We start from the raw sequence: 20,079 nt of genomic DNA, 5'->3' as shown, positions 1-20,079 counted from the left end.
TGCGTATACATGTATGCGTGTGCGTGCACTTACGTATCTTTCCTATAATAGCGGCTGTGCTGATCCCTGCGATAATGAGGCCTTGTGGCTGGCAGGAGTCGGGTTGCCTCTGGTCTGAAAGTGAAATGATGAGCTAAAGGCCAGGGCCGGCGTGACTCACACGCAGGCAGGGAGCAGAAACCCGAGCCGAAGCGGTCTGACAAACACAGCCGCGCATCAGCGAGGGAACATGACGCACAGGGACCCTGTTCCCCGCAGGCCGCCGCCGTGAATATTAAACATGTGCCACTGTCAGCACGTCACATGTCACTGGGGTCACCTGCCGGCTTTCTACCAGCTCCTCTTTGTGCTGTTGAGTATTTCGGTGGAGACAGAGTAAGCACCAGACCCCTCAGCATTGATCCAGTCAAACAAATGCTTGTCTCTTCAGTCAATGTCTGGAAAGGCGCTCACATGCATATAAGGCCTTATTTTAACATCTGAATGCATAAGTGATTATATTTGCTCAAGGGTCCACTTCGGGATTTGAACCCGCGCTAATCCCGTCACGAAGACCAGATGGCGAGATTATCACAGTGCGATGCACAGCCAAGTGACAGAGACCCCCCCCCCCCCCTATTGTCGGAACGTGGACGACCTAAGAGGAAATCCCGCCTGTTGTGACAGCGCTGCGACTGTCTGTCACCTGACGAGCGCGGGCGCTGATGTCACTCCGCCACGTCCCCAGCGGATGCGTCAGCCTCCTTCCCTTCCCCCCGCCACGTCCTGCAGTTATGACTAAACGCCGACCTCTGAGTCACACTCCCTCCGCGGCGGCCGACAGGTGACGTGACAACGCGGGGGGGCGGGGGGGGGCCACGGCGGATCAGCTCCGCGTCTGGCGGCGCCGTCGCCGAGCCTGCAGGGGACGGGCGCTCGGGCCGGTGACGCGGGCGCTTTTTTCAGGACCAGGAGACGCGCTCAATGCCCCGTGAAAAAAACACACGGTCTCATCCCCTCTGATGTCATAAATAAGTCAGCAACGCTGAGTCGTTTGGCAGAGGTAGACAGAGGCTTATTTTTAGAATGTGAGAAAGAACACTCAATCCTCATTACTCATTAATTTTTGAGAAAGTGATAGAGGAGAAATAACAGTAGACTATAATAGCCAGTGGTAATAATTGTCCTATTATTACGAAAATGACCATTTTACAGTTTCCATGTAACTATTATTACTATCATTATTATTTTCAATTATTATTGTTGTTCTTGTTATTACTATTCTTTCTGTATTTTCTCTGCTTGAAACACAATGGTGTAACACAATGGCCCCCTGACAAACCTCACAGCCTGCTGGGTAATGTCCCTCTTTCTCCAAGCACACACCCCCCCCCCTCCCCCAACGAGAATTGACCTACGGAGAAACCACAAGCACTGTTTGTTTCTTTGTAGATTAAATCCATAGTGAAAGCTTATCTATTTAAAACCAGCACTGGATATTAAACACAAGAATGCATACGTTTGGCCGAAAGTGAGCATAACTAGGCAGTCATTAAAGGGAACAAACCACACTGAAAGAGCGAGCAGGAGGTTGAAGAATACAATGATGTCAGCTCTGTTTTCATCTGTGGTGTTTTTGACCTGTTCTATTCATTTTTCTTGTATCAGGCCTATCAAGGGGGGGGGGTCACAAAGGGCCCCATAATCTTTTTATATTGGTCCCCACAAGCCCCATAACGCCCTCACTGAATGCAAGTGCTCCCCAACAGGGGTTTCGATTAGAAAAATAGTCTTTAACCAGTCAGCACGTGCCCACAGCGTGAGGCAGTCGACAAAGAGCTTGGCGTGGGCCAGAGTGCTGCTCCAATCAGGTGACATCGGCGGCGGACAAGGACGTTCTCACGTGGCTCTCGAGCCATGCCTTTTCTCTGAGGAGCCGTGAGGCCGACTGACCGTCCTCAGAACAGCCCAGCACTCTGCAGTCCGATACAGAGGTGGAGACAGAGAAATTTAAAAGGAGGGTGACAAAAATGACCTTTTAACCCAACCCCCCCCCCCCCCCCCCCCCCCATCCACCGTGACCGTGTGTTCAAGATGTCTCTATTATTGTGGATGGTTCCTCTGTATTTAGGTCTGTTCAGTGGTGCTTTATTGGCAGGACAAACCAAAGAAGTTTTGCCAAAGCAATCCTATTCAATACAAAGCGTGAGTACAGAGAGCTGTATTGTACACAATAGCTGTATAGCACAATACATTGTCCTGCATATGCATATGTCAGGTAAATATATAGTGATATATAAATGTGTTATATAATATATCTCAACTAAGCTAATGTTAGCAAAAGATACAATGACAGTTACAGCATTGAACAGTTTAGAACTGTTCTGTAATGTTCTAGAACTTCTCCGTCCGTCTGTCTGTCTCTCTCTCTCTCTCTCTCTCTCTCGCTGCTGGGGAGAGGATGCGCACTCGTCCCATCCCAGACGATGAGGTCGTCCCAAATTACCCTTGAGCAAACACCTGGCCCGTACTCCATCCTGCCATGACAACAGGGGGGCATAACACAGTCTTGTTTACAGGATGTTGTTTCCCCTGTAACGTGCCAGCGCTGGCCCTCTGGCCTCCAAACCCAAACATAACAGCGTGCCCTCATGCCATCTCTCAGGGAACCCGTCTCACGCTGATGATGTCACTCTCTCTAAAACAGTAGCAGTGAGCGATCTGCGGATGATCTGCTTCTCGCTTTGGCTTCCGTCACACGGACAAAGCAGAAACTGTGAAACTGATCCCAGTCAGCTGTCAGTGTGGCAGGTTTGGTGAGTGGAAATATCTTGTTTATCCTATGTTTAGTCTTGTTCTTTTGTTGAGGAAACCCAGTGGAAAATGGCAGTGGTTCAGTCCCTTTGAGCAAAGCGCTCAACTGGAATTCCTTAAACGAAACACCCAGTTACATAAATGAATCCCTGTAAAAGGTATGCTATGTAAGTTGTCCTGCTCTGCAAGCAAATGATTTTTTCTCACTTGTACACTAGCTACTACTACTCTGTGGTAAGTTTTCACAGCACAGTTCAGTGGCTGATCTTTGAATATTCCCCTTACATATCTATAGTTATTTGGCCTTGATTTTGCAATACCTCTGATCCAGGAAGGAATGGGTTGGTTCGTTTTTTCTCCATCATTTCTTTCTTAAAAAAAAAGTTTTTCTTTCTTTTTGAATGAGGGCACTTATTATGCTGACCCCCATAAACTGAAGGTATGAACTATCGTATGGAGAATAAAGCATGGCGTTGCGAGAGAGAAGAGTGCTTTCAAGATCAGAGGACCAGGCCGACCCCTTTTGCGCACAATGTTCACTGATAAAGACCAAAATGTCTTTGTTATTCTGGTTATTATTCAAAAACGCATTCAATTAGTACCCTGACTCATTTGTGAAGGCCACACATGAATGGTGAAGGCAGTTTAATCTGGAAGACCCAGTTCTCTGCACCGCAAAAGAGAAAGATGAGAAGGGGAGGCAACAGGAAAGACCTTTGACATCCGAAGCTGCAGACTGTGTATTCAAGGTGTCTGTTATTGTGGATGTTTCACCTCTCCCTTTCTCTCTCTCACTCTCTCTTGCTCCCCTCTGGCTGTGATACATAAGAACTAGAGTAAGGACCCCGCCGTAACTTCTCAATTAACCAAGACTGTCGCTTGTTCAGAAGCAATCTTTGTGGTAAAAAATGCTGTGTGCTCAACTAAGGAGGAGATCTTTATTGAGGCCCAAGGCTGTAGTGTATGGGATTCACTGAATTGTGTCACTGTTGTTAAGTCCAAACAGACATTGTGTTTGAAATGTTATCCTTTACTTAGCTGCAGGAGCTCGGAACATCATGCAAGGTACATACCACAAAACAGCTTTGTGCTGTCAGTCTCTTTTGACCATTACGGCACTGAATAACCTGTAACTGTAGTTCATAAAGGAACGCTAACCATTACCAAATGTAAGAACAACAGCACTTTTCCGCTTTGGGTTCTCACTTCTGTTTCCATTTCTTGAGATGGCATCAGTACTTACATTTGACCTCACCCTTCCATGTGACCATTGAAACTGCGTATTTATTAACAATATCACTTCTAAGTTGCCAATGATCACAGAGAACATCTTCCTGCAATGGCACAAAGTGCAATTTTGAGTTGTACACCATAGCTTGTGTTGACATTACACACTGTATGTTGGTCTGGAAGACCAGAGGCACAACAGCGCACAACGTCCTTACAATGTTTTGGGAATGTTGTCCATTACCTGTGTGGGACAGCAGCTGTTTAACACTGAGACGAGTGGTCGGTCATATTTGGGGATCAGCCTGTCATAGCTGAAAGCTGACCAGGTCTGGGCAGTGCTGAGGATGGTTGCCTTTGCTGGTTTCTGTAAGAACACTCCTTTCATCTAAGAGGAGAGGAGAGAGGAGGGTGCTGAGGGATTTCGGCTGTGACGAGGCCATTCAATCAACCTCCCGAAAACAACACCGACACCAGTTTTAACAGGAGTAGCCTCTGTTTACAAAGAGGCTCGGCTAGGAGAGGGAGGGGAAGCCGAACGCAGAAACAACAGCTCGCATTCCTCTGCCAGTAAAAGAGAGAGAAAACAAGACGTTCTCAAATAACACCTGCAGAATGCCAACACATTACATAAACAGCCAGCATGATAACCGGCTCCGGGAGAGGAGATGGGCAGCGTCTTCCTCTGCCTCTTTATCAACAGCAGGGAGCAGCCCCAAAAATCCAATCCCCCCCCCCCAGCCTCCACCACGTAACTCCCTTCTGGCCAGCACACGGCAGCCACACATGTTAGCGCACCCCCCAAGCAGCTGCGGCAGTGGTGGCATGGGCAGGGGGGGAGTTATTCAGGCAGTTAAACTGCCGTATTATGGCAGGAATGAGAGAGCCAGATTGGGAATTTGGCCAAAGCATCAGGGACCTCCCTGACTGTGAGGTAGGTCTGCTTGAAGGTACTGAGTCAGGATCTCAGTATAACGTCTCATGTAAAAGAGGCGGCACATAATATAACAGGAAAGAGCTCATACAGATACATTAATCAGTTAATAAAGTTAGGTTGTGTACACCTGATATGCATTCAACTGTTCCTGGATATGTTGATGAAATTACAAACAGGGCGAAATAATCTGTGGAAAAAAAGATGTAATACCGTCCAAATCCTTCAGAAATGAGTTTAAAAGCTGCAAGATGTTGTCGGGGACTTATCACTTGTTTGCAATGTGATTTTCTGTGTTCCGCCAAAGCATTGCATATATGCTGACATTGAAATTACATGGATCGCTGTTTCAGCTTATCAACATCGTTTCCCGGCAACGACCAAAGACGTATGCGCCAGTGATCCAGTTTACACGGGAAGACACGCATAACAATGAGGTTGAGACGACTTAATAAAGACTATTTTTACTCATAATATGAATCACGTCTTGAAACCAATTCAAGGCCCTGTTCATTCCAAGAAATGTAAACACTGAAGATACACCAACGTCAGCGGTAGAAGGTCGTTAGCGTGCTACCTTGGGGTCATTTTGTCTGGAAATAATTAGCAGGTTTGACCCACATTGCCACAAAACAGTTCATCACTGTTGGAAAATCCAGTCACAATAAAAATTATTATTAGGTTACATGTTTAATAGTCTTCTCGTGTTTCACCAGCAGGTCATTTGATTTTGAACCACACAATGCTGTGTACTATGCATGTACTATATAAAACGTAACCCCAAATGTTGAACCAGGTCCAAAAATTCTTATGGTCTGCACCTTTGGGTCATTAAAATGATCAGCTGATCACTTGTCCCTTTGGTTCATTCATGAGCTGCATGCATGCATCATAATCATGCATAATGTATGTATAATTGTGCTCTTAGTATAATGCTGTGTGCTAAGAGTATAACATAACCCCAAACGTTGAAACGGGGCCAAAAATGCTAACGGTCTGCGCCTTTAAGTCATTAAAGCAATCAGCTGGTCACTTGTCCCTTTGGTTCATTCATGAGCTGCACGCACGCATCATAGTTACTGATGAGATGGCTTCAGTCACCCCTGCGACAATCGTGCGCATTGTGCGAGGGGACGGTGACATCACGGGCGCTGAATCGGGCCCGGATCCTTCCTTGGACTGTGCGCCGCGGTTGTGAATGGGGTCAGGGGACGCGCATGAATGAGGGGCTGGGGAATGTTGCCTCCGGGGGGGGCTGGGGGGGTGGGGGTGTCAGCGGCATGCACCAGCGAGCAGGCGCTACCTCCGGTTGGAGCGTTCTCGTTTCCGCTTCGTTTGCGGGATTTGGGGTAGGGGGGTGGGGGGGGGGGTCGAGGGGGGGTTGAGGGTTGTGTCCCCGGGTTCAGGCTCATCATGCGCATGACCTTTTTTCTGTAATTTTCTCCCCAGCGATGAGGGTAGCTACGTGCCCCGCTGAGCGCTTGGCTGTGAGTTCCGCGGGCAAGGAGGAGAATGGCCTGGATGAGAGAATGGCCCCTCCCCCGCTCCCCTAACCTGACCTCACCAAAGCCCGAGGTCACTTCTGTGCCCTGACCTTCACCCCTCCACCCCCCGCCCTCCAACATCACCAGCACAAACAGTGCCAGAGAATGCAGAACTCTGTGGGATTATGCTGGGTGCTGATAAAAAGGACATAAAAAAACAGCATTGCCTTTTTAAGTCATGCTCAGTAAATGTTGAAAAAAATGAAACTTCTGGAACTGTAAATAATAAATATGCAGGGGGATTTCACAGGTCAGCTCTCACCCACATGTGCGACTTTGGCTCGTTTCCCACGGATCGGTTCGGTGACCCTTTTTAGCCCTCAGAGTTCTGCTTGCTCCACACATCCTGAAGTTTGTTAGGCTCAGCTACTTACATTAATTTAATGTAGAAATCGATTCACATCACGCCCCATCAGCAAAAGCATGTACTCACACAGCGAGGTAAAAAAAAATGATATAGCGTATATCATTATTTTTTAAATCAGCACAAAAAAGAAACATCATAGGCTACTGTACCAACCACTAAACACAGCACATTAACAGCAACCACAGGACGATTAATAAAAGATGGACGCAATGTTTGTACAAAACACAGTGTCCATTTCTCCTTACAAATTCATGAACCTACACTAAGCAGAATAAACACCCTGTGGCATGGACACACAGACACACAAAACAGCTGGCAGAGAGTGGCGGTGTGTCTTAAAGGACAGAGAACAGCTGGCAGAGAGTGGCGGTGTGTCTTAAAGGACAGAGAACAGCTGGAAGAGAGTGGCGGTGTGCCTTAACAGACAGAGTACTGGACCTAAGACCAGGGGGTTGCCAGTTTCAGTTCCAGATGGTGTGCCAAATCCTGCTTCACCACCTGCCCTGAACTGCCACAGTAACTGTTCCAGCTGTGCGAACGGACCATATGCAAAACGGCTGTTATGCAACCTGCCGTAAATAAGCAAATAATTATGCAATGCTGCAAAGAGAAGGAGGCAGGGGAAACGTGGGGAAGGCAAATTACAGGGAGGATGAAATTAGGAAGGGGGAGAAGGTACACCCTGCTGGAACAACCAGCTGCAAAGATCCATTGAAACCGTTGGAAAACCACAGACTGTGTTTAAGATCCCGATGCACTTCCTCACTGCTAAGGGCCTTCCCCACAGTGCTCTGATGCAAAGCAATATATCCTAATATATGTTTATATGCTATAATATATATGTTTATATACCATTTAACCCACTCGTGAGCTTTTGTTCTTTAATACCATAATTGGTGTTGAAAGTGTAATTGATTTATACATTTATTGTCTGCTGGAGTCAGAGCAAAACATGTGCGTTACAACTGACACATGGAATTTTGGAATTCGGTGTTGTGTGTCGTCCTCGTGTTGCAAATAAAGATGCCGGCACACATGTGCACGAAGTGATGCCAGTGTCAAACGCAGCATCTGGGCTGCAGGAAGACGTGATTGGACTGTTGTGGCATTTAAAGCCAAAATGTGTGCTTTTCTCACGGATGTTCCCCACATTCTATCAGCACGATCATCTGCTAGGCAGCTCAGGTCAGTAGTCAGTAGGATCTTTCCCAGAGATGCTGTTGGCCAGGGTTTTGTTACCCCTCCTGACAGAGGGGTGGTGCCAAACTAAGTCAAGGTCCGAGGAAAGATTCAGGAGGAGAATTTACCGGACAATCCACTGCAATGCAATGCAATGCAATCCCGATGCAATTAACAAAACCGAGACAAACCGGTCCCATCTATGGCTATAAAAGTCTCATTTACCTTCATTTCCACGTCAGCTCTTCACGCCACACCTCCTCACCCCATCTCTCCTGTTCTTTTCCCTTTTTTTGATGTCCAGTGGAGCGCGAGGGGTGGTGGGGGTGGGGGTGGGGGTGGGGGAGGGGGTCAACAACCTCATCCCATGGCCAGGTGCAATCCCTTTGTCGGACTCCAAGCCAAATAAAGTATACCCACATCAAACCAACATCAAACCACATCAAATGCAACCTTCATGCTTTGATAGTACAGAAATTCATATCTATTGAATGTAAACTTTCTGTCAGGGCTGAAGCATTTAACCAGCCGTAGCAGGACGGATAACCACTTGGGACCTTGTGTGAAGGTTTCCGATTCCAGAAAGAGGCTCAACCCCCCCTTATGAAGCCCTATGGTCAGACCAGGAAGCCCAGTTCTTTTTGATGTAGCTCCGGTTTGCTCCTGTTTTCCCCTTTCCTGAAAACTGTGTACCCTTATAACTAAAACCAGAAAGACTACGACCATTCATTTCCCCACAGCTCCAGTTACCTAGGGGTCTTAGTGAAGAACAACGCTCTTGATGGTTAACAATGATATCACATTTTATATTTTAACTATAGCGTCCTTACGTGTGATGAATTTGTGTTTTTGTGCTTTTGCGTAATCGTTTGTACTATCAATGAGCGTTGGTGCCAAACGAATTCTCCAACCTGGGGATAATAAAGTTCTCTAACAAGCTGGCATTCTCATCCCTAACTCAATCTGCCATTGTTAAGCAATGCACTTCCAGGAGGCATCCTGTGCAGAAGCCAGAGGTGCGGGAACATTGCTTTGTCAAGCAGTACCCGGTGTACCAGAGGCCTGCTTTCCAGGAACCGCACCATCTTTGCCCGAAGCCTGTGAATGAACTTGTTCGTGCTCATGTGAGTATACCCAGGGTGGAATGTGTGTGGGTGAGTGATAGTAGAGACACTGAGTTGGGATCAGCTGAGTCCGGTTGTCTCCTGTTGTGCTCCTGTGCTTTCTAAGAAACGCAGTAATCACTAAACACTACAACAAGTGTGTCATGCTTTTCAGCCCGCATGACATGAAGGAACTTGCATTACTCCTACTGTGTAGTCTGCAAACAATGCATACACAACCTATGGCACCAAGTGGACATAAATCCTGTTTTGTGCAACTGATATTTGGATAATGCAAAGATACATGTTACGATGTTCATTTCTTTCTAAATGTTATTGAGTAGCAAGCTCTTTGTCTGCTCACTTTCAGATGAAAGAAATTTGGCTTTGTCAGAATCAAAGGGATGAAGTAACAGTGTGTTACTCCTAGAGGTCAAAGTCAAATAAGAGGGTTAGGAGTCTGTCATATCTAAGCTTTTTTTAATTGTTGTTTAATTTTCTTTCATTGGTCTCCATGATATCTAGCACTTTTTGCAGAGTATTATTGTGGTAACCAGATATCACTTTTCTTGATATGATAACTATCCCTGTTTCTGTTTTAGACACAACATTACAGGTTTGCACACTCTGCACACAACATGCAACATAGCCGAATAGACTGACATGGTGCCTCACAGGTCACTGGGTGTCTCTTGAATTCACTGTGATTTAACCATGTGTGTCATTGCTACCAAAGACTGCAAACACTGATCCCTTCTATCATTACAGTGTTTTCCCCTCTGATATCTGTTTTGAATGTTGGGAAATTCCAGGAAATATGGGAAAGTCCCTTTTTGGGTTTTTGCTCCAGGAGCAGAACATCTGGCTGTTTGAACGAGCAGCTACACAGACAAATGCGAACAGGCGCGTACGTCCTTATCAAGAAATGCATCGACATCTAATTTGGATACATGCACATGTTTTGGGTGATGTGCTGAAGCTGGTATAGGTTAGCAGTCACGCACAGGGTCTGGTGGCAAAAAAACAAGCAAACAAAACAATCCTCGATATAAGAAATCTTTTTTTTTGGGGAGAAAATAATTTCAGCTGCGATGAATGATTTTTGAAATGGTACTCTAAACATTTCAGGAGGTTCGCCTGGTGCCTGCAGCTGTGCTGAACTGGGAACGTGGTGTATTCAGCGCGCTGCTCATTACTCTGCCCGTGAAGCGGAGGGGAAAGCTCTTTCCCGACGGCGTACTTTAGAGACGTGCTGTGCAGTGTCTGCACATATCGTCCTCGCAAACGTGCCTTACTCGCGCAGCTTAGTACCGTACTGGGAAATGCGATTCCTCGCGCCAGTCGCGCGCCTCGTCCGAAGCCCACGCGCCGTGGCGTGACCCGTCAGACGGTCCGGTCTCGCTCTTCCCTCGCCGCAGAGGTCTTGTGATTCCATTTATTTCCACTGCCATCAGCACTTAGATCGTTCATTAAGTACCTTCTGTTTGAAACTATTCATTAGGGAGCCGTTAGAGAGGAAGCAAATGTCAAATAAGATGCTCTGGACCACATGATGCGGTATTTGCAAGCTACAGGGATCTCGGCTCGCAGGAGCTGGTCCAGCCGCACATAATGCATCCCACTGTATCTTCACACAGTGTTCTCAGCCTCAGATGCACTTCTCTTTGTATCCTCTTACTATGATTTGTTAAGGGGAAATGCTTCATAACACATTTGCCTTGATACATTGACAGAGCTGCTCATTCTTAATTTGCTTTTAAAATATGAACATGGGTGACTACTGTAAGGTTATTACACATACAAGCAGCCTTGTCCATGCGTGCTTACACACACACACACACACACACACACAGACACACACACACACACACATACACACACACACACACACGTGCACACCCATCAAAAGAACAGGAAATGAGGACCATGGGACCATGTCCCTTTGATATCAGTCCCTGGTCCATCAGTTTCTGACCCTCAGTACAACCGCAGAGACACATGTTTTAAACTGGGTGAAGTATGAGATGTGCACTTGTATGGGATAGCCTGGGAAGTGCTTTATGGGATACTTAGTTCACATCACATATCCGACCTCAAAGTTGGTGGTGTAGACAATGCAGAATGGATAATAATAATCTAAGCATAATGCAGTAAGAAACAGCTCTTCGGCGGTGTAAATGGTACTGGTTGTGACACATGAATACTGGGGTGAGTCGAGTCGTGGGGGGTGAGTTGTGTTGCGGGGGGTGGGGGGGTGAGTTGTGTTGTGAGCTGGTGGGGGAAGGAATGGCCGCATCACTATTTTGGTTATCTGGCCCCCCAGGATAGAGGTTGAGCAGCTTGGATCCCAGTCTATTCTTCAATATTAGTCTTCTCTGTAATGCTAGACTCAGAGTCCTGATATTGGTGGCTTCTTACAACTGTCCCCTGCCCAACATTCACACACACACTTTTGAGCCTGTGTGGCTGTAAGCATATGCATGGTCATACATCTATGAATCACTGATAGATCAATCTTGTTGATGATCTTGACAACATGTATCAGCTTGTGAGCAGCAAAATGTGTCAGAAAATGTGATGAAAAAATATGATGAGAAAATGTGAAAAAATACCATTAATAAGCTAATTCCTCATTTAGGAATACAGTAAACAAAAACTGAGAACTTGCTGTAAACTCACTCTGACAGCTAAAGGTAGCTGATTTTACCCTTCATCTTACAGCTGGATGCTGCATATGATCAAAAGTGAGACCCATTAGCTGAAACAAATGGGGCAACATATGTGCGTTCAATTTTATGGGCATTTTAGGGTGAAGATAGGAGGGTGTTCTCCTTCAGCATCAACAGAAGGCCTCTTGATTGAGATAAGTAAGCCATTTACATGTCAAAAGCCTGGAGGCACCAAAGACAAAGCCCCATTACCCATTGCACTTAGCAGAAACAGATGACATCGTCTTGGGGCTGAGATTCAGAGAAAATGGTACGGACATTTACCCCAGGAGAACGCAGGAAATATTTAGCCTGCATTTTAATAAATGCCGTTTTCTTTTGTGTTAATGTCACAGGGGGGAAAAAAAACTGGATTTACATTTCACACAACATGACTTTGCCTTCATTTTTCAGGAGTTAAATGTGACAGTTTAATCTGTCAGGTGAAAGCGTACAGTAAAGACAGACATAGCTGAGGAGTGGTGTTATAGTTGCCGGTGAAGGCTGTTTTAGGCTTGGGCCAATTTAGAGAGAACCTACACCCAGCTTTCCCACAGTATTCTTCCAACAAACACACATTTGGTCTTATCTGTAGAGATGCCAAACTGGCTGGAGATGTATCCACAGCATTCACCAAACCCACCAATGGAGGAGTATTCATTAAAGGCAACCAGACTATTACTATGACAAAATAAAACCCGGGGAATGTGTTTAGTTGCTTGTAACAACCACATTTTTAAAATTAGCCTGGAAGAGGCTATCAACCCAAATTTTGAAATTGATTTCCCAGGGTTCATTTTCTAATACTGGCTTTTTCCCCAGAAATCTTTGATCTCATTTCAAACCCCAGACAAATACAGATGTTAACTGGAAAATTGGAAAGTCAACTAATAACATTTTTCATTCAACAGCTCGGGTGCCCTTTAACATTTATTGTGTTGGTCTATAGGGGGCAGCACTAGTCCATCAGATTGGGAAGACTTGTGATGGCTCCTACTCTTGGAACATGTTATGTTCACCAATAAATACACATTACACACAGGTCCAAATGATAATGGTATGATTTATGTGCTGGCAAAATAAAATAGGAAGAGAATTTTTATTTCATAATGCTACCACCAGTGGATCTGTTTGTCGTGCTTAGCGTTATACTCTCTTTACTCCCTTCATAAAAATTCATCGATCATGTGACCCTTTTCTGATTGTACAGCATTTTGAGACAGGATACTATTTTCAACTTTAGATAGGGATTGATATAGGGACAAAAACTCAAATGTGAAGTCCAGAATTAAACATCTTGGCAATAACAGTACCTTGGTTTTATGACTGCTATAACAATAGGTCATAACCAAAAGGTCATGGAATGATGAGTAAGAGGTTTGCCATTAAATTATATGTTAACTCTTAAGTGGCCAAAAGTAAAACTGTTGATTTTAACCATCAGGTGATGTATGTAGTGTTGCAGTCACTCCAGACTTAGGGGTAGAAATTAAAATTTGGCTCCCGTGAGAGGTTTATGTGAGGCAAATGACGTTGCTGTGTGCACTTTCTGCTATGTAGAAAGTGAGTGTATCCTTAAGCTTGCATGAGTGCCACTCCTTGTAGCTAATTTTTCCAACACACACACACCCAGACCAGTGAAACGCCAGCCATTTTTATATACAAAAAGGTTTAATTGAAATTTCTGTATAAAAAAATAGGCTCTCCATCATTGTACTTCACACTGCTAAACTGGGAAAAAAAAAAACAAAAGATCGCCAACACTTGGCTGCAATGCAACTAAAACAAGCATATAGCTTTTTTTTTTCCACCCAAATTAAACATTTGTCAAGTATTCAATAAATGGAGACTATGCAGCTTCAATAACTTAAAACCTTTTTAACCAATTAGCATTATTTAACTTCAGATATGGCCATCCAAGGTGTGGCTTTAAGCGGGATTTGGGGTTGAAATCAACATTCTCTGCATCCATTACTTTATCCGAACAGAGTAAACCTTGTGTTCTCCTCTCCTAACAAACAAATTCTGTGCATCTGCAATCTTAGTGTTGTCAAATGAATATACGTGTTCTTTACAGGAATGCAAACAAAAGGCCTTCTGGGAATTCTTTTTTTTTTCTCCTTTTAAGCCGAGATAAAATAAATAAATAAATAACCAAAGTGTGGAATGTCTACATACATAATCATACAAATAAATACATTGGAAAAAAAAAAAAAAAAAAAAAAAGAAATACATTATACAATAATTGTATTTTAAAAATACATAACTGAGTCCAAGAATATTGCATTGATTGTGCATTATCACACCCCAAGCCAACGCAGACCTGGGCCTGAAACAAGTAAAGATGGGGGGGGGGGACAAAACCTGTGGGACTCCAGGGGGCTACAAACTCCCCCAGGTAGACATTCAGAAAAAAAGGTAAAACAATTAACAGAGGAACCCATTTCAAAGCCAGTTCAGGCTTAAGAGACAGCGAGCAGCAGAGAGAGAGAGAGAGAGAGGCAGTGAGAGTGAGCGTGATTCAAGTATTCCACCGTCTGTGGGGAGACCCCGCCCCACCCCCATCCCCCCTAATGAAAGGATCCGGTGTGGAGCTCGCAATTTGTATAAGATAGTGGGGTGGGGGGGGGAGGAGTCACCCTGCTCCCACTCCACGTTATGCAACTTACAAACACAGTTAAAAGGTTTAAAAACAAAGGATGAAAGCCCCACAAACGAGGCTTTCAAAAAAGGCACTCGAAATAAAACAAAATTAAAAATAAAATACGGAACCGAAGTTGTCCGAGCTCTACGAGAGCAGCATCCGAGGCGGAAGGTGGTGAGGGGAGGGGCAGGGTTCATAGACCACCCATGTAACAAATAAACAGAACAGGAAGTGCTGGTAGGACCCCCCCAAACAGCAACTCCTCCCCATGAGGAAACAATAAGGTATAAAAATAAAAAAGCGATAAAAAGGGAGGATAAATCAAACAAGTCCTCTACAAAACAGGAAAACACAAAAAACAGGGGACAGTCCCGGTAGCTCAGTCTTAGCATGGGGCAGCACGTGGGGGGTGGACCCCATTCCGCCCCGCCACGCCCCTCTGTCGGGGCGCGTCTCAGAGACTCTCCTTGCTGGAGCTCATGCTGGAGGCGTCGATGGTCCGCAGGTGGATGTCGCAGTCCTTGCTTTTGGGGCCCTCGGCGGCGTGCATCCACGGGTGGTCGAAGACCTGCTCCAGCGTGGGCCGGTCGGACGGCCGCAGGGAGAGGCACCACCTGATCAGCTGCTTGCACTCTGAGGGGAGGGGGGAGGAGAGAACAGCGTGACTCCCACACAGTCTGGAAACAGCCTGGCAGACACAGAGACAGCGACAGGAAAAAAAACAGCAGCCTGTTTTTTTTTATAATACACACCTGGAGAAACACTCCTCCTGAAGCAAACGCGTCCCCTCAGGATCTCCTCGTCCTGCTCGAAGGGGATGTCTCCGCAGACCATGTCGTACAGCAACACGCCTAGCGACCACACGGTTGCCGAGCGCCCGTGGTATCTATGGTAGCGGATCCACTCTGGAGGACTGTACACTCTTGTACCTGCAGACACGAAAAATAAAGGGGGAAGAAACCCTTAGTCATGATGTTTCAGGACTTAAACAAGCACATTAATTCCTTTCCTGTCTAAACGATTTTTAAAAATTCATAGCAGCAGCACACACAATTCCACATGGATTTTGACACGTTTAACAACATGAATTTTTGAAAAACATAACCATCTTTGCTTTGAGAGTAGACTGCAACATTGTATAACTACGCCCCCCAAAACCCATGGTCAGCTGACATTTAAAAACCGACAGTGTCGCCCCCCCCCCCCGCGTTTTATGTTCACTGTGCAGCTGACTGCGAACCAAATATAAAGTCCAAGAACTCCTCCACGGGAAAGCCCTACTGCGCAGCTGCGCTCCAACCGCTAATTTTGGGGCACGGGAGTCTGAAAAGGCAGTTTCATGCCATATATGTGAATAACCTTTAAAACGGCTCCTCCATTTAGACAAAGCGCTGCCCTGCCCCCCCGAGAGAAATACAAAGCTGCACCCCCCCGCCCCCCCCCCACCAAGGGCACAAGTATCTTGGATACCAAACAAAAACACGAATCTGTGACGTGGACCATCATGTGGACTGCGAGCTCGGGTTTCACAACAAACAGATGTTAAGTGTCAGCTGAGTCTATTTCCATAAAACTAAATGGGGAACATTGTATCGTATCATTTGCATGTGTGTAGGATTTAAATGGCAACAGAAAACTACACTTTACGCAACTAGCTGGCTGCAATAGGTGGTACTACCGCGTAAATCCACCATGCAAATAATAAATTCGACGAAGAAACAAATACTTGCGAGCGAAAACACAGCTGATGGTTTTTAAAAACTTACAAAGAAAAAACAAAAGCTAAAAGAATAAGCAATAAGAGTTTACTGCGTTTGATATGGCCCTTGACAAAAAAAAAATCCTTTTTGAGAAACTGCTGCGTCACAATTTTGGGGAACACCTCGCAGGAGCTGAAAAACTACATAGCCATTTCTGACAGACCACCATATTTAGAAAGGCGCAGCGATCCAAACTCCGCCGTCATATTATGCCATTAATCATCACACTACCAACACGCTGTCTGATAGTCACGCGTTAGTATTTCCAGCGGCGCATGTCACGATGCTGCACATTTAACAACGTTGGTAACGATTTCGATCACTGGTTTTTGCTATGTATCCTTTTTTATAATCTTTTTAACCTGCCATCGCTGTATCCTGTGCAGTCCCTCTATGCCTTATTTGTGCGAAAATAAATAATTGATCACACAGACAACCCCTCCCGCCTGCATACCGTCGAAATCTGTGTACACGGTGTCCTTGAGAAGCGCCCCCGAACCAAAGTCAATGAGCTTGAGGTCCCCGCTGCGGAGGTCCACCAGGAGATTCTCGTCTTTGATGTCTCTGTGCACGACCCCGCAGCTGTAACAGTGCCGGACGGCTTCCAGGACCTGTCGGAAAAACCCCCGCGCCGTCTCCTCGTCCAAGGCACCCTTCTCGGTGATGAAGTCGAATAAGTCCTTGACCAGCTCCGGTCTCTCCATGACGATCAGCCAGCCGTCCGGCCTCTCGTACCAATCCAGTAGCTTTATAACGCCTCGAAACGAAGAGCCCACTTTCTTCAGCAGGAGAATCTCCAAAGGCACCATCACACCGTTCTGAAACGCAATGCAACCCGACGTTAGCTTTGCCTAGCTCGCTATATCTGGAATCTGTCACAGTATAAATCAAAAAGCAGTCCAACTTCATAGCCGTTACGACTTCAAACATTTCCACTAACAGAAGATACAAACGCAAGCAAAACGTTAAATATATACTTACAATAGTCCCCCATTCTGTCACCCTCTCCTTTGCCACATGTTTGATGGCGACCTAAAACAAGGCGGATAAAAAAAAACAATAAGCACATAATCCGAATGCACTGTGGTGGTATAGCGCCATGTGCTCCGATCACGACTGCATCTGAAATAAGGACAGCCCTCCCTTACCGGCAAACCGTCTGAAATCCGGCTCCCGGCGTAGACAGTTCCAAAACCTCCGCTCCCCAGTACAGATCCCGTCTGGTAGACCTTTTCAAACGGCTCCTTCTCTACTTTCGCTGCAAAATGAAACACACGACAAATTAATGTCAAGGAATCCTTGCAAGCAAGCTTCAAAATGGCTTCAGGTTTTTAAGGTCACGACTTCGCTAGCAAGTGGCTAGCTTGAACCAAAATACAGCCACCCGCCTCATTCCCATCAGCGCCACAGAATATGTGAATTCTGTGGTCACCGAAAGTAATGGGCTAGTAAGAGATTACTTTGTTCGGTTAAATTTAGTTTTAACGTTACAACTAGTAGCCAACTACCTACAGTGACCACCTACAGGTCAGGCTGGAAGACCACATACCTGATTGTAGCTGTATTTTCACCGGCAAGTGATCCATACTCGCCGGGCTGCAAATGTGCGAGAAAGAGCCGAACTTGGACAGCAGCATATTAAGACTTATGCCAAATAACTCCCTCGTTTATTCGCAAAAGTCCAGTGATCGGTACTTTATGATCCAGTCCCCTTGAGCCGAAATGGAAAAAAAGGTATAGCTAGCGATCTTGCTTTCCTTTGCTGGCTGTTCAATTCGAGCGCGCCAAATCCACCGCAGGGCTGGGACAAACCTTGATATGTTGCACGTTAGAGATCCAAGAGGAATAATGCCGTTAGAAGGAAAAAACCCTGATCTCAAATAGAGGAGCTGCGCAAACAGACCCTCGCAAAAAATGACTACAGAAGTGAGCCGTACGCGCGCATGTTAAATGAATGTTAAATGTCCAAGTATCTGATCAGTACACTGTCCCGGTGCTGCAGCCTCGTCAGCGTACTCTCTGTTGTCTGAACAGTAGTCAAGTCGCTCCTACTTCTTTAACGCCAATATTTTGACGCGTGGAGGGCTGGATATATTCCTCCGCCCGGTTAACTATATTACCCAAAACTTTTTAAGAAAACCACGCACAATTTGCGCAGACTGTCGAAAAACAACGGTGTTATAATCTATACAAGTACCATAAATGTATTTCAATAGCATTCATACGGTGATATGTCACTGAGAATACGCGCACTACTTTACTATAGTACTAGACGCCCAAGGATTTCTTGTCTGAGGGCTTTGCATTGCGTTCCATTAGCGAAATAGAACACAATTTGCATAGGTAGTGTGATTCGGACCAATCAAATAGCTCGTACAGTCGCCGTATCTTCTTTTTGGTCCAATCAGGAAACGGTATTAACATAAAGGGGGAGGCTTTGAGTGCACGTGGCGGGAATTCCTAGACGCGTCTTTCCCTCCCCCTTTCTTCTGCAGTCCTCTGCAGATGTCTGCCTCGGGAAGCACCGCATGGGAACTTGGCACCAGGTATAAAGTGATGAACGCGGCAAAACAGATTATAGAGGTATTTTCAGACGCCCAATCTTGCCCCCCTTTGATTAATTTCTTTAAGGCAGTGTGCATTCCTCTCTGTATTACTTAACAACTTCAGAAAAGACGAAGGTGCTTCTCGAAATGAATTTCTAAAGGTCAAGGCTGGTAGTATCAAACGGGTTGGCCGCAGGCCTCTTCAGGTAAATGATTTTGGAACTTTATTTAGGAATTACCAAAGCTTGCCCACAGAGGGGGCTGAGTCAACAAAACCGTTTTACTAGTTGCGTCGTGTAATTCAAAAGTTATTTTGTAAGATTTCTATGTACATCAACAAAGATAACCCTCTAAAAGAATGAAATGGCACAGAAAAGCGACCACTACACTCTTAATACCAAACAGCGACTGGTGGTCCCGTCACATCGCGGTACAAAATCACTCCGCCGCTTTCCCCGATGGTGGAATGAATTTCCACACTTCATGTTATACCGAGTCCCTCAGCATATTCGCACTCGAACACCTGAAATACTACCACCTAAAGCAATTTCTTATTCCGTCAAATTTGGTTTACGTAAAAAACAAAAATCAATCATTGGTTTCATGCATATTTATCTATAGCAGCTAGCTTGTACCTTGTCTGGCCAAGTACTGAAGCTTGCTCATGCAGCACTTCTAAGAATTGTTGACCCCTGATGTGGCTTTTTTGCCTCTATTATACTCTGCCCCCTTTTAAGTAAAATCGTCTGCTAAATGAATACATGTAAATGTAGAAAAGGGCCTAGACAGGGCGTTTTGTATTAATACACCGTACAATTTTATACTGTTGCACGGTAATTGTATTGTGTCCATATAATTACAGACCAGGAATGTTGCATTTTAACATTTGTGCCTAACATCGAATGACGTGAGGCGTATTCCGCGTTTGACCAAAATAAACAGTCATCGCCCAATTTTGTTGTCTTGTTGCATCACGGTCTTAATAAGAAGCGGCCATTATAGCAATTTAAGTCGACAGTTTGTCGGGTTAAAAACGCATGAATGTGGTGCCTGACGGTTGTGGTGATCTTCAGACGTCTGGGGAAAGGCCAGAAGTCTGCGGGCAGACTGGGCGGACTAGACCCCTCTAACCTCTACCGCTCATCACGTAGCATGAGCTGTGCGCTCACGCAGTAACGAGAAGCCCGGGCCTTTCATGATGGCGGGCTTCAAATAACGCGGGCATTATTAAGATAAGAGGATTTTATTGATATTTCCCAGGACAACGAAATTAA

At 45.5% G+C, this 20,079-nt stretch overlaps 1 protein-coding gene across 1 annotated transcript; it reads right to left on the bottom strand.

The window, feature by feature from the left end:
• Positions 1 to 13,559: 13,559 nt before the first annotated feature.
• On the bottom strand, positions 13,560 to 18,535 carry LOC118772133 (serine/threonine-protein kinase pim-3-like). Its single transcript, XM_036520400.1, has 6 exons — positions 17,809 to 18,535; positions 17,408 to 17,517; positions 17,241 to 17,291; positions 16,714 to 17,077; positions 15,252 to 15,428; positions 13,560 to 15,132 (listed from the first exon to the last, which is right to left on the bottom strand). Exons 1-6 carry the CDS (start codon positions 17,894 to 17,896, stop codon positions 14,954 to 14,956), a joined length of 969 nt encoding a protein of 322 aa, XP_036376293.1. The 5' UTR covers positions 17,897 to 18,535; the 3' UTR covers positions 13,560 to 14,953.
• Positions 18,536 to 20,079: the final 1,544 nt, after the last annotated feature.

The sequence above is a fragment of the Megalops cyprinoides genome, chromosome 25 (assembly GCF_013368585.1).
Source record: "Megalops cyprinoides isolate fMegCyp1 chromosome 25, fMegCyp1.pri, whole genome shotgun sequence".
Taxonomy (NCBI): Eukaryota; Metazoa; Chordata; class Actinopteri; order Elopiformes; family Megalopidae; genus Megalops; species Megalops cyprinoides.
This window is presented reverse-complemented; position numbering and strand designations above follow the sequence as displayed.

Bases quoted from the DNA above. Each gene is read 5' to 3' on its own strand.
- LOC118772133 (XM_036520400.1), bottom strand. From the start codon at position 17,896: ATGCTGCTGTCCAAGTTCGGCTCTTTCTCGCACATTTGCAGCCCGGCG. The intron at 17,518-17,808 runs GTATGTGGTCTT...TTCATTTTGCAG, and splicing joins GAAAATACAGCTACAATCAG to CGAAAGTAGAGAAGGAGCCG. The intron at 17,292-17,407 runs GTAAGGGAGGGC...GCCTTGTTTTAG, and splicing joins GGATTTCAGACGGTTTGCCG to GTCGCCATCAAACATGTGGC.